We start from the raw sequence: 13,999 nt of genomic DNA on the forward strand, positions 1-13,999 counted from the left end.
GGGAGACCTTTAATGATTAAAATGTGAAAATAGCTTCAATAGGACATTGATTCCAAACATCAAAACCATAAAGCTGAGTCCAAGATGTCCGACCATAACAGGAGACAAGCCACTTTAGAGACAATGTTTTTATTACATTTCATAATCTAATTAGGTATACAGCTGTTTTTGCAAAGATATCAGCTCATTGTTGGATAATTCTCAAATAATATATAAAAACATACAGTTTAAAAATTATCACATTTTACAAACTACAAATCAACATTTTGGCCAGGTACTCACAATACTGCCTAAGTTTTCTCTTTTTTGTACACTGTACAACACGACTTTCTTTTTTTGCCTTCCCTTCACTGCACGCTGAGACTTCTCCTCAAATGCTCAGGGGTCAGGAGGTCAATACAACTTTCCTTGTTTGGTAAAAGTAGAAGTTATTTCCAAGTGGGTGAGGTGTGTTGAGTATTACTGCTGTAGATTGTAGGTTGTGTCTGTTTGGAGAGTCGGAAGCAACTGGATTCACTGTCCCTGAGCCTGATCCTGACGTTCCTTCACAGCCTGGATTGCTTTTCGGTACAGATCTACCGGGAGACAGGTTCATCTGTTTAAATTAAAGTTTGTATTTTCAGAGTCCTGGGTTATTTTATCTGACAGGTGGAGGTAAGAAGAAGTGTTTGTGCCTCACCAAAGGTTGCGGAAAGGTCCACGGGTTGAGAGTACGCCACCGGCATTCCCTCTGTGTTGATCTTGTTTTTTCTTTTTACCTTCACAACCTTCTTCTTCCTCTTCCTTTCTCCTTTAGCTATATGTAAAATAAATTAAAAATATGAGGTTTCATTTCTACACACCATAACGAACAACATTAAGGCAGCTAAGGATAACCTTTAGTTGGTGTCTCGTTGCTTTCCAGGGACTCTGGAGCATCCAGCATCTCTTCTTTCACCTTTGTCTTGCGTTTCAGTTTGCCTTTCTTCGGAGGGATCAGGGCACTGCTGGCTTTGTCTCTGCTTCCAGAACTTTCTTGCCCTCCTTCATTTTCTTCACCCTCCTCTTCCTCTTCAGGTGCTTTTTCAACATCTTTTACACCTTCTTTAACCTTCACTGGTTTTTTCTTCATCTTCTTTGACCTCAGCCTCTTCTTCAGTGTGTTTTCCTGGAAAACAAGACTCGTTATTTTGTTGTTGCTCATGTTTGATCTACCAGATTCTTCAGATTTCTGTTCTCACTTTAGATAGCAACAAAAGACCCTTTCCAAAAGACATGTTAAGAATTTAGCTGACTTAAAATGTGACTCATTATGCTTGTTTGAACAAGTTAGGATACAAAACATGATCATCACATGTTTTGGCACAAAATCATTCTTAGATAATGTAATTTTAGTCTGATCAGTTCTGCCAATTTTGATCTTTCAGAATGAGCCGTTTAAGGCTTCTAGCTGTGTTTGAATTGACCATGTAATTGGGCAAATTGCAATTACGAAAATAAATTTGCTTAATGGAAACATGAAAATTTTGAAAGAAACACGCGTTTTTCAATAAAAACTTACCACCGTAGGATGAGGTGGATTTTTTGCTGTATCACAATTAGCATATTGCACAAAACTGCAACGCAAACACTTTTTTCACGTCACACTAGTCACATGATCAACAGGCTGTCACTACAGGCGGAAAATACGAAGCCGACAGGAAGAAGTTGGAGGACGGTGGCGCGCAAGTTTTATAATGACTTAGGCGTGATAATTGTGTTTCTTACATAAATGTGTTTTCTCGACATTAGCGGAATATCGACACAGTTATTCACACATGTGTATTGGAAATGCAGCTCCTGTCATTTTAAAGTCGAATAAGCTGCTGATGGCCACGCCCCCAAACTCAACATTTACACTCGCTCTTCAAAATGGCGGCAAACAGATGCGCAATTATACAACCTTACTACCCTCCTGTTTCTGGGTGGTAAGTCAACATCAAGATTCTTGTATTTTCAAGCAGCCGCCGTACAGCGCATACAGCCGTAAACCTAGCTGACTAAACAGGGTGGAGCTCGTTTGGGTTGCTAGCGAGCTCCCCAAACGAGCTAGCTGGGTTGCTAGCAAGCCCAACCGCTAGCAATTCAGCGGCTGGGCTTGCTGGGTTGCTAGGTAACGGCTTCGTGCCCGTTTATTATGACTCAACTGTCTGGAGGTTTTTGAAAGCGCTACGTTTCCAGACTACAAAAGACATTAACTTATTCCCCAAAAACTTCCAGGTGTTTTTTTATTGTTATTTTAAATTGTTTCGACTGTTTGAAGATGCAGTTTAGACCCAAATATAAGTAAAAAAAACCCCAAACAAACAAAAACAAAGACGTCCCAAATGTGAACTGAAAGCTGAAAGTAATTGTAATGTACACAATGACTGAAATATGCTATCTGGTCTACTATTTCCACAGACTTTTTTGCCATGATGAAAACCAATGTTCTACTGACCTTCTGCAGCATGTTCCTAATGGGCTGCAGCTTTCCTTCACCACTGTTCCTTTTCTCTTTGTCTCTGGACCGATGAACCTGACGCAGATCCGACTTGCTGGATCTCATTCTGAGGTGAGACGAAAGTGAAAATTAACCATCAGGTCTTGTTAAAAGAACCAATCTCTGTTGTATTCAGTCTTTCCCTGGTTCTGACAGTACCGTTCAAGTTTGGATATTCTTTGCCCTTTCTCGGCTCTGCCTTTCTTTTCTCTCTCCTGGGGCTCCAGAGGCCGCTTGCTGTCCTGCGCCACCCGGGCACACAGATCCGGGTAATCCAGGCAAACAGCTCGCAGCAACCAGCGGAGGCCTCGCAGAGTCTTTCTGTCTGACCAGCGCCGCAGGTCCATTAAGGCTGAACAAGGCTCCTGGGCAGAAAAACAAAAGGTTCAATCTTCATATTTCAGTCTGACTTCATTGTCATCAGGACTCCTGAACTAATGGAAAACTTTTAGAATAAAAGTAGATTTTAAATAGGGAAAATAAAGTAAAGTAAAAAAACTGCCTTTTATCCATCCGTCCATCGATTTGTTTATCAATCCATCCATCTATATGTTCATCCATCCATCAATCGGTCAGTCCATTTGCCTTTCCATCCATTTATAGGTCCATCCATCCATCCATCCTAGTTGAGTGTCCACATCCAGTCATTCTGTGACCTTGTTTCCAAGGCGACCTCTGAAGTTTACTCACAATATGGCACAGAGAGCGGCTCTGGTTGACCAGCTTCTCTAAGGAAAGAATCTCAATCAGTTCACTTCCCAGCAGCGCATTCATCTTATCCTGTTTGTTTGCCAACCTGAAAGCACAACAACACACGTAGGAATTAATCCAATATAATTTAAGTTCAACCAGAACTAGAAGTCAGGTTAAAAGCAGGAAGTCGTTACACTAATATGGGTTTTCCTGCAACCCTCGGTTGCTTCAGCAGGTCTGCGAGAATGTCCCTGGCCTCCTTCATCCTCTGCCTGTCGCTGGAGTCCACCACAAAGATGACGCCATGGGCTTCTCCGTAGAGCTCCCTCCACGCTCCATGGGACTCCACTGATCCTCCGGCGTCCAGCAGCGTGACGAGGTAGTTCTCCACTCTCAGCTCGTTTTTAATGCAGCCGTGGGTTGGCCCTGCGTCGACACCAGTAGGGACTGGATCAGCAGAACAGGTGAGTCAGGTGTTATATTCCTGCTGAGGATATCTAACGCTGGTGTGTTTAGGACTGTACCTCTTAACATCCCTCTGATCGATGAGGTTTTTCCTGCTTTGTCAAGACCAACCACGAGAATGGTCACTTTCCTTCAGAGAAATAAAAACAGAGCTATATCAGTCCTCTTTTAAAGGTGACATATTATGCTTCCTTGAACATGTTAGGATTGGTCTATGGGCTCTATAAAACATGTTCATAAAATTTTTTGCACAAAATCATTCTTAGATAATTAGAGTTTAGTCTTATTTTGAGCTCTTTTAGAGCCTCTGTCACTTTAAATCCAAATAAGCTCCTACTGGCCACGCCCACTTAACTGAATATTCACACTGCACGTGAAAATGGCTGCAAACAGATGTGCAATTGTACAACTGTACATCTCTGAAAAGCATAAGTAGAGCCTCCTGCACAACAAGCAAGAATGCAGCAATTGGTTTCTGAGTGGTCAACCACAAAGTATATTCTCATATTTTCCAGCAGCCATTGTACAGCACATACAGCAGTCAAACCAGTTAGAACTCCACTTGGGTTACTAGGTAACGGGCAGTGTCTGCTGATTTGTGACGTTACATTTAGGAAATTTTTGAAGTGGCTCATTTTCCAGACACCAAAAAACATTAACTTATTAGCGTTGGATGTTTTTAGAAGCAGTAGAGACCCAAATGGAAGTATAAAAAAATGCAAAATGTGAATTTTGCATGACACACCCTTTAAGGCTAGGAATGGTGTATTTTTGGGAAATAAGCTTGGACCATATTCCTTGAAAAACCTTAGGGGTTTATTTATATATTAAAAAAATCCAGGCCAACCTGGCTCTATGTGAAAAGAAATCGCCGCCTTATTAAAACAAATTGTCTTTTGTAGAAAGCAAAGTTATTTTTCACTGACCACAACCCTGGATAATTTCTGCCAAACCTGCAGAAACAAGAAATCTCTTAACTAGCACCTGTCTGACACTCTGAAGTAGGCCGAAGGAATGATAACAAAGATAACAAAATGAAGGTTTGGATTGGGCTCGTCAAACTCCAACATGGCTGAATTTAAACAATTCTGCAAAGAAGAGTGGACCAAAAAAGTGTTTTAGGCTAAATGTTGTCATCAAAAGTAACTAAATTATTTATTAGATTTCAGGGGAAATAACCAGGTTTTTAGGTATAGCTAATTTCTGTTATTCAATGAAAGTAACATTTAAACCCTTTATTTTCCGTTTACTCTGGCAGTCTTTGTTTCATGATCTCAAAACATACAAGCAAGACAAAAAAAAGCAAATCCAGAAAAAAAATCAGCAAATGCATTCTCCTCCGTTGGAGCTTCAGGTTGAGAAAGCGGCAGTGCGTACCTGATTGGCTCCTGGATTTTGGCGACCCAGCTGCAGCAATTGCTCATCAGGTTGAACATGTTGACTTGAGGAGAACAAGGTGAGCACAGCGGCCACCATCTTCTCTGGAACTGGTACCTGCAGGCGGTAAACCTCAGCATTAGTCATAAAACGGGGCTGGAGCAGCTGGAGTAAACGGGTTTACGGTCGGGTTTGACGCAAAGACGCTTTATGCCTGTCTACTCTGGGCTTTAGGGACGATCCCAGATGGTTGGTAGTTTCCCCCATGCATTGCAGTAGACGCTGAGCAGAAGGTCTGGCTGAGGTATTCAGGCCACTGACTAACCTGCTAGATATAAGTTTGTCAAGTACATCTGCTCAGGCACCATAATCTGCTGAAGCCCGTTTAGAATGGCCCACTTTGACAGTGTTGTTCACAACATGACCCGTATTTGTCCTCAGCAGACAAGCAGATGAGTTTTTATTTGACATTTTGAAAATAATGGAGAAAAAACTAGTTTTCCAATAAAAATGTTTTGACGCTAGCATGAAGTGTGTCATTTAGCAAAACTGTAATGGAAGCCCTTTTTTCTAATGATCTGCGGATTCATACTGAAATCCTTCAGTCAATTTAGATAATGTATCTTAACAAGAAAACATTAGAAAGTAGCTAAATTATTAAGATTTTGCCTAAATTAGAGTCTTTTTGAAGGCAGAAGAAATTCTGAGGAATAAATGAAATGGACTAAAAGAGAAAACACTAAATATGCCTCTGTTCCTTAACAAAAACATGCAAATGAGGGAAAGTTTCAGAGATGGATGCCATCCATTCCGTCCATCATGCCAATTAAGAGTCAAGCTTTCATTTTATAGTAGTTCCTAATAATTAAAAAAGGATTTATTTATGATTTTATTTACTGATAGGATTGAATGCTTCCGACTTTAAAATAAATAAAATAGAGCACATGTGTCAAACTCAAGGCCCGGCGGCCATATCTGGCCCACCATAGCTTTTTAAGTGGCCCTCTAGACTCCAAATTACATCAATAAATTCCTCTAGTATTTACAAACACAAAATAACCACAAAATTAACAAATCCCCACATTTTGTTCATATTTTTACTGCACATTTTTCTCAGAATTGGTCATAAACATTGGGTTTAAGTGACTGCTGCCTGAGCCTTACTTATATATTAGCGCAAACATAAGAAAAATTCTTTTGGACTCCAAAAAACCCCCAAACAAACACAAAAACAATCACAAATTCCTGGATGGACTGATCGCTCTGAAAAGATGTTCAATATTATTTACACTTGTTGAATGCTGAAACTACTGTTTATTGATATGTTAAGCAACTAATGGGTTTTATCGATACATTCTGGCTCAACCGGACCTTTAAGAACATTCAGGTTTTTGATTTGGCCCAAAATGAAACTGAGTTTGACACCAATGGTATAGAGTCATGTTCAAAATCTGACTCACACCACTTCTTTTCTTTTTAAGATGTACAAAACACATTAGGTGGTTTTGCACAAATTATTGGTTTCGGATTGGTAACACAGATTCTAGCATGAATTTCACTCAGTATTTAGATGGGAAAAGGAATTAGTAGTTATGAATATTACTACTTTTTTCTCATCACACGAGTCACATGATGTTGCTACTGGCACAAGAAGAAGACGACAGGAAGTAGTTGGAGGATGATGACGCAGTACGTTTTTTAATGACTTATCGCATGAACATACTTTTTCACGTGTGATTTTTAATTGCATTTCTTATCTAATGGAAGCACTGCAATTGTGAAATTTTGTTTTGTTTTTTGACATTAGTGGAATATCGACAAAGTTTGCTCATATTTGTAACTTAAACACAGTTAATTACTTGGAGAGGCACCAGAGATTCAGACCGCAGCTTCTTAAACAGCTAATATATCAACACATCTCGGACTGTGCAGTCATAATTTATCCAGGCAAATATTTGCTATTTTTTATATAAAGAACCTACATACACACATTAAAAACAGATTTAAAGTTTCCATAATCTCTTTTGCCGTCTGAAGGATTTTGAATTTTTGCCAAATGGTTAATTGGATGTTGTTTACCTTCAACTGAACTTTCTAGTCAGAGGTTTGGAAATGCAAAAGCATTCTGGTTTTGGAGGTTTTCCAAGGCATAAAGCTAAAAGACTTAAAACTAAATTACCAAACCGGCAAGTGAAATTATAAAACTATTTTGCTGTTCCTCAGAAATCTCAGTGATAACTAATAAAACAAACTATTTACAAAATAAACCCACATTAACCTCTTACAACTCAGTATTCATCACAAAACGTGTCATTATTTGATTTTTTTAGTAATAATTATGTCATGCAGGTGCTGAAACTCAATAAAGTGATCTTCAGTGCTGCTGGCACTAAAATAAAAAGCAGATTATGTGAGTAAATTAGCCTACATATTAAAATATGCAAATGTAAAAATTCATTCAGATACTCACAGAAGCAGATCTATGTCCATGCATTTGTTTGGGTGTTGGCCCCGACTAACATCCTGCACCAACCTGCTGCTCAGCTAATCAGGCTCACAGTAAGCGGTTAGTCACCTCATGTGGGAGGTGCATCCTGGGAAACTTCTCCGCCAATCAGAGAGCGCACAGTTTCAGTCGAAAATCTCATTGGACGGCGCAGGTTTCCTTTTAACTTTAGCAGATGGAGGTGAATAAATCCGTCCAGGACTAAATGTATCGAGTGGTGTGATGTGTGACGCTCCATGATTTCCTTTTCCAGGACTCCAGAAAGTACTACAGATACTAAATATTTTCAATATAACTAACATTTATTTAGCAAAAAACTGCTTTTAAGAACTTTTAAAAGAGCTCTTCTTAATTATTTAATTATAAAAACTGATAAAATTGTACATTTATAAATCAATATACTATGTTACTATTGCTATATTAAGTGTGTACAACTGGTTTTGTAATGAATGTTTTGTTTTTAGCCATTGTCATGACAACGGCTAATGGAGATCCCAAAGACAACTGGAAAAAAAAATTCAACAGACAATGATACAGAGAGCTACAGAGAATCATGATTTGTGTTTTATGAGTAGAAAGAGTTTTAAAAGTCCTTTAAGAGACATTTGCAGATTTCTATGGAAGACCAAAACTGACAGAATTAAAAATAAATATAGAAATACATCTCTGGAGAAGGGGCTGCACAGTGGCGCAGTTGGTAGCACTGTTGCCTTGCAGCAAGAAGGTCCTGGGTTCGATTCCCGGCCGGGGTCTTTCTGCATGGAGTTTGCATGTTCTCCCTGTGCATGCGTGGGTTCTCTCCGGGTACTCCGGCTTCCTCCCACAGTCCAAAAACATGACTGTCAGGTCAATTGGTTTCTCTAAATTCTCCCTAGGTGTGAGTGTGTGTGTGAATGGTTGTTTGTCCTGTATGTCTCTGTGTTGCTCTGCGACAGACTGGCGACCTGTCCGGGGTGTACCCCGCCTCTCGCCCGGAACGTAGCTGGAGATAGGCACCAGCAACCCTCCCGACCCCATTAGGGACAAGGGTGAACAGAAAATGGATGGATGGATGGATCTCTGGAGAAAATGAAGAGCCCACTGCACTGAATCCCATTGAAAACCTCCTGGTTATTCCATCAAATATTAATTTCTGAACTTTTCCTGAATTAAAACATTAGTATTGTTGTTTCTAAATGAATATGAACTTGTTTTATTTGGATTATTTGAGGTCTGAAAGTGCCACATCTTTTTTGTTATTTTGACCATTTCTAATTTTTTGCAAATAAAAACTAAATTTTTGCTTGGAATTTCAGAGACTTTTTGTCAGTAAATCATAGAACAGAAGAACAATATTAATTTTACTCAAACATATACATATAAAGAGTAAAATCAGAGAATCTGATCATTTTAAGTAGCCTCTTCATTTTTTCCAGAGCTGTATAAATATGTTGTTTTTCCTTTTCCTTGCACATGCATTTTCAACAAGAAATGTATATTTAGGATTTTTTTAAGAGTTTGGTTTTTTTCACATTTCCTCGTCTCTTTTTACTTTTCTTTATGCATTTCTGCCTCATTATGCAAATGAGGAGGGCTGTGTCTTAAGGCTTCAACGTCTGACTAGTGATTGGTTAGCATTATTCTCTGCTTGGCTTCAACTAAGATGGCTGCAGTTAATCAGAAGTCAATGAATATGAGGAAACTGTTTGGTGTTAGTATAGAAAAATATCTCTAATAAGTAAGGACACATTGAGAACAAAAAATAAAAGCATTTCTGAAAACAAAAATGGTCCAACCAGATACTAGCTGTTATTGTTTGAACTAATTTCTGTTTATCATTTATTTATTGCTCATTTCCTTTAGATTTTCCCTGCTGTTCATTTATTCTAATTGTTTATGCTTATTCTTTATTTTTTTTGTTTGTTTATGTTTCACCTCACCCTCTGTTTATTGATTCCTCGTTTGCCTCTACCTTCTCCCTTCCCCAGCTGCATCCACAAATTGTAATTACAAAAATAAATTTACTTAATGGAAACACACCAATTTAAAAAAAAAACTCTTTTTTTCCTTTTTGATAAAGTTTTTGCATTGATGGGATGGAAATGTGAAATGTCCTATACAAATAAACATAACTTGACTTATGCCACTTTTTACATGCATAGCTAATGTATGCTTCTATTATGAATGAGTTCATGATAGAAATTATAACAGAGTAACTAGTTATATTTAGATTTACATGAGTAATTTTTTGGAAAAAGTAAATTCAGGAGTATTTTTTACAAAGTTGTACTTTTTACTTTTAAGTAACTTTATTAAGAAGTACTTCTACTCTTACTTGTCTGGATTCACAAACATGTTTTAACCAAAAATTCACTAGACATATACACACATCTTAAGTTTTTGTTTATGTTTTATAAGTTTTATATTGATTTAAAAAATTGTCTTTTGCCTGATTTTATTTTATTTACTTGTTTGTATAAATTATTGCAATTTTTGTCCTTAAAACACCCAAATTTCCACTTCACTTTATATTTTGGTTTGTTTAAACATTAAACAACTGATGTTTTGATCAGTTACTTAGTATTTTACTCTTACTGGAGTAATCTATTGGATGGTTTATTTTCACTTTTACACGAGTAAAAATACGTTGAAGTAGTTCTACTTTTACTTGAGTACAATTTTTGTTTTTTGTAATAAAATCTAGTAACTAAATATGTCTAAATAATTCAGTCCCAGATATAATGAGTTGGAAAAATGACTCAGTTCTGCGTTTACTGCGGATTAACTCAACAGACTATGTTGCATAATGGTATTAATACAACAATATTAATAAGCTGTATTTATTAACAACAGCCACTAGATGGAGCCATATTAAAATGTTGTGCCTGAAACGCCATTGCGTTTGAACAATAAATCTTTTCCTATTCGGGCAGCAAATGTATCACATATATTGACAATTAAATATGATTACATGTTTATTTAAAGAACGCCGCGGAGCATTACCAGAAGATTTAAGAGGCAACGCTTCAGTTGGACTTCAAAATCAATATCCAGTTACATCTTGCAGAGACAGAACCAATGGCCTCTCTCCCTGCTTTATCGCATTATGTCATTTAAATCCCGGTCCAATCAGGCGGTGCTGAGTAAACTCATCCCTGCGTCAGCCGCACACACACATTCACACTCATGCAGCAAAAACACAAGCATCTATTTTCTCCTGCTTTCTGCATTATTCTGCTGATGTCGCAGTGTTTGTTACAGTCAGCACATCCTGAGTGAGAATAATCAGATGCACTGCAAAACATTTAGGTCGCGTAACTTGAAAATGAAAGTCCACATGCTGCCTTGAAAATGCAATTTAAGTCAACAAGAAAATTGTTTTGTATTTTAAAGTACATGAAGTTGATTTAACAACAAGACAAGTTGTCTAAACATTGTTTTTTAAGTTCGTTAATCTTGAATTACGAGTTTTAACTTAATACTGCAATTTAAACCAAATAATTATTTCACAATATGCAAAAAAAAAAACTGCCATCTATAAGTTAAAGAGCCACATTTCTATATGATTTTCACATTATCAAGTTAAAATAAGTACTTAATTTACTTTAGAATCATTTAAGTTCTTGTTTCAAATTGCATGAACAAATGAATTTTATTAAACATCATAATGAATTCTGTGCAAGAACATTTAGTGTGATCAGGACTTTAAAATAAACGTTTTCCTTAATAAAACACAAGAGTCAGATCAATATAACGCACTGCCATCTCAGAATACAGAAACATGCCGCTAAGCATTCTGGGAAATAGTTCCCACTCCTGTCTTTTCTTCTTTCAGTTTTTTAAGTGCTAACCTAAAAACTCTAGTTTACTCAACTCTTGGAGGTTTGACAAAATTACTAAAAAAGTAACACAACTGACTGAGTTTATTTTTCACAAACTCACATTTAGATTCAAAATGTAAAACTTGCTAAATTTATTTGACTTAAAGAGTTGAAGATTGTAGATTCAACTAAATGTGGCTCAAATGTTTTACAGTGTGTCTGTGCTGAGACAGGAAGTCTGGAACAGCTTCAGATTTAGGGCTTTAAAATGCAAGACGTGGGCAGAATACCCAAATATTGTACACAAGTAAGAGTAAAAAAGTATTTGGTAAAAAATCTACTCAAATATTGAGTAACCTTTAGTACAAATATCCTGGTATATTAGAAATAAGACAAAACTAAATTACAAGCAACTTTTCAGCAAGATACAGGAGCTTGTTATTAATTCCTTAATATTGATAAAAAATACAAGTTCCACTGGCAGATTATTTCACTTAAAACATGGGGAAACATTCTTGTTATAAATTAAATAATCTGCCAGTGGAACTATTTCTTTTTCATAATTTTTAAGAAATTATTTACTTACAACAAGCTCCTATATCTTCCTGAAAATTTACTTGTAATTTAGTGTAGTCTTATTTGAAGTGTACTAAGATATTTGCACTAAAAATAGACAAAAAAAAACTTGGTAAAATTTTGTGTTTTTTTGCAGTGTGGTCAAAAAATAATAATAAAAAAATCTCCCTCCATCACTTTGCACATTTAACTAACAAAAATCATCTCTACGACATGTCCTGGTGTGTTATTAATCTCTTAATGATAGCGTATAAAAGCTACCAAAGTAATCCCAACAATTCCAGATACAAAAATTAATTACAGATTTTGATTCCAAATTAACTTGAGTAGATTTTAACTGCCTAAAAGAAAAAAAAAACTATAACGATCGCACTTGTGATTGAAAAGAATTCAACATAAATGGCCACAACAGTTTTTATTCATTTGAAGCTGATTAAAGTAAAATTGAAGTGTTTGGCCACAATTAGCATCGAAATTTGAATATCATCCCAAATGTAAAGTACAAGAGTGGCAGCATCATTTTCATAAAGCCTAGTAAATGTAACGCTTTAGGTTGAGTCACCAGACACAAAATTAAACCCTATAATAACTACGTTCTGAAAAAGCTACTGGGATCCATTCTGGATCATCTATTCAAAGAAACAGAGTGTACAGTAAAGAATCAATAGCAGCACATTTATAAATCTCATGTATAAGATATTGAAGTTTACAAAAATTCAACATAAATGGCCACAACACCAATCTCAGGGTTTTAAACTGAGATTGATCTATTAAGGACATAAAAGTTGAATCTTCCGGTGTCGTTTATTTCAATTTCATGTGAAGCATTTCAAAACAATCTGAAGGATCGGTAACAGGAAATATGCAAGCAGCTTGCTCTGGTTCTGCAGGAGGAACTTCCCGTCTGCTGGGTTCACTGACTGCAGGCTGGACTTGAATCACTCACACCACACTGCAAACGCATCCATTACTGCACTGCAAAAACACCAAAACCAAAGTATTTTTGGTCTAATTTCTAGTGAAAATATCTTAGTACACTTGTAACAAAAGTTGCTTGTGATTTAGTTTTGTATTATTTCAAATGCGGTGATAATTGTACTAGAAACCAGACCCCAAAAATGTAAAATATTACCAAGTACCTTTAGTCTACATGCTGCAAAAACCAAATTAGACCAAAACTTAAGTATTTTTGGTCTAATCCCCAATGCAAATATCTTAGTACACTTGAAATAAAACAGAACTAACTTAATTAACTTTTTGTTAAGATGTAGGAGCTTCTTTTAAGTTAATAATTCATTGATATTGATTTTAAAAAAGTACTCAATATTAAGGAATTATTTAATTAAAGCAAGTTTCTTTATCTTGCTTAAAGGTTACTTGTTGGCTAGTTTGGTCTTATTTCAAGTATACTTGGTAAAATTTTGTGTTTTTGCAGTGTAATGACAAGTCTTCCTGAAATGTGCAAACCCCCACAAAGTTGAATCATCTCTCCTAAGATCTGATTAAACTGTATGATGTTTATTTATTCAGTTAAAGCTGAGTTGAACCTGTTCTAAGCTACTTTCGTCAAAGTTAAAGCTTATTTTAATTATTATTTAAGCTGTTGGAAAAGGATTTGCATTGGAAATGTTTGAACAAATCAGGCGCCTGTAAACTAAATTTGAATTTGCACCTCTGCAAACAGGATCCTTTCATTTCATTCTTTAAAATTAATGACTAGATGTCTTTGTTTGAGTGTAACGCTTGATGGTTTGTTCTGTTTGAAATCTGCACCTGTTCAGGCCTGTAGGTCACTAAAACAAGACCAAGCCCGCCCTGCTGTGGGGAACTAAAAATGGAAGTGAAACTGATCTCTCTCTTTGCCTGTCCTTCACACTACTTTCATTGGAACAGGACAGACCCTGGCAGTCAGAAAGGAGTGGCGGTTAATATCATCTTCCACTTATTTCTTTTGTTTTGTGCTTTGTTTGATGGTGGTGAAATAATTCAGTTTGAAAGATTTGATCTCCACTAGCAAATAGATTGTTAAAATGTGTCAAGTGGTTAAAAATTAATCCGTTTCCAACTGGAAAAACTTATTTC

The 13,999-nt window shown here is 36.6% G+C and overlaps 1 protein-coding gene across 2 annotated transcripts; it reads right to left on the reverse strand.

Moving 5' to 3' along the window:
• Positions 1-113: 113 nt before the first annotated feature.
• Positions 114-7,634, reverse strand: arl13a (ADP-ribosylation factor-like 13A). Of its 2 annotated transcripts, none has more exons than XM_028008186.1 (10): positions 7,506-7,634; positions 5,036-5,152; positions 3,718-3,788; positions 3,388-3,640; positions 3,191-3,296; positions 2,660-2,865; positions 2,459-2,567; positions 877-1,147; positions 680-796; positions 114-575 (listed from the first exon to the last, which is right to left on the reverse strand). In XM_028008186.1, exons 1-10 carry the CDS (start codon positions 7,523-7,525, stop codon positions 514-516), a joined length of 1,332 nt encoding a protein of 443 aa, XP_027863987.1. In that variant the 5' UTR covers positions 7,526-7,634; the 3' UTR covers positions 114-513. The 2 variants fall into 2 exon arrangements, with proteins under 2 accessions (XP_027863987.1, XP_027863988.1); XM_028008187.1 differs by having other exon boundaries at positions 114-595.
• Between the last annotated feature and the right edge of the window lie 6,365 nt (positions 7,635-13,999).

The sequence above is a fragment of the Xiphophorus couchianus genome, chromosome 23 (assembly GCF_001444195.1).
Source record: "Xiphophorus couchianus chromosome 23, X_couchianus-1.0, whole genome shotgun sequence".
Lineage (NCBI taxonomy): Eukaryota > Metazoa > Chordata > Actinopteri > Cyprinodontiformes > Poeciliidae > Xiphophorus > Xiphophorus couchianus.

Excerpts from the sequence above, each read along its gene's own strand:
- arl13a (XM_028008186.1), bottom strand. The coding sequence starts at position 7,525 with ATGGACATAGATCTGCTTCT. Across the intron at positions 3,641-3,717 it reads GATCAGAGGGATGTTAAGAG|TCCCTACTGGTGTCGACGCA; the intron begins GTACAGTCCTAA and ends CTGCTGATCCAG. Across the intron at positions 1,148-2,458 it reads TTAGGAACATGCTGCAGAAG|GAAAACACACTGAAGAAGAG; the intron begins GTCAGTAGAACA and ends CTTGTTTTCCAG.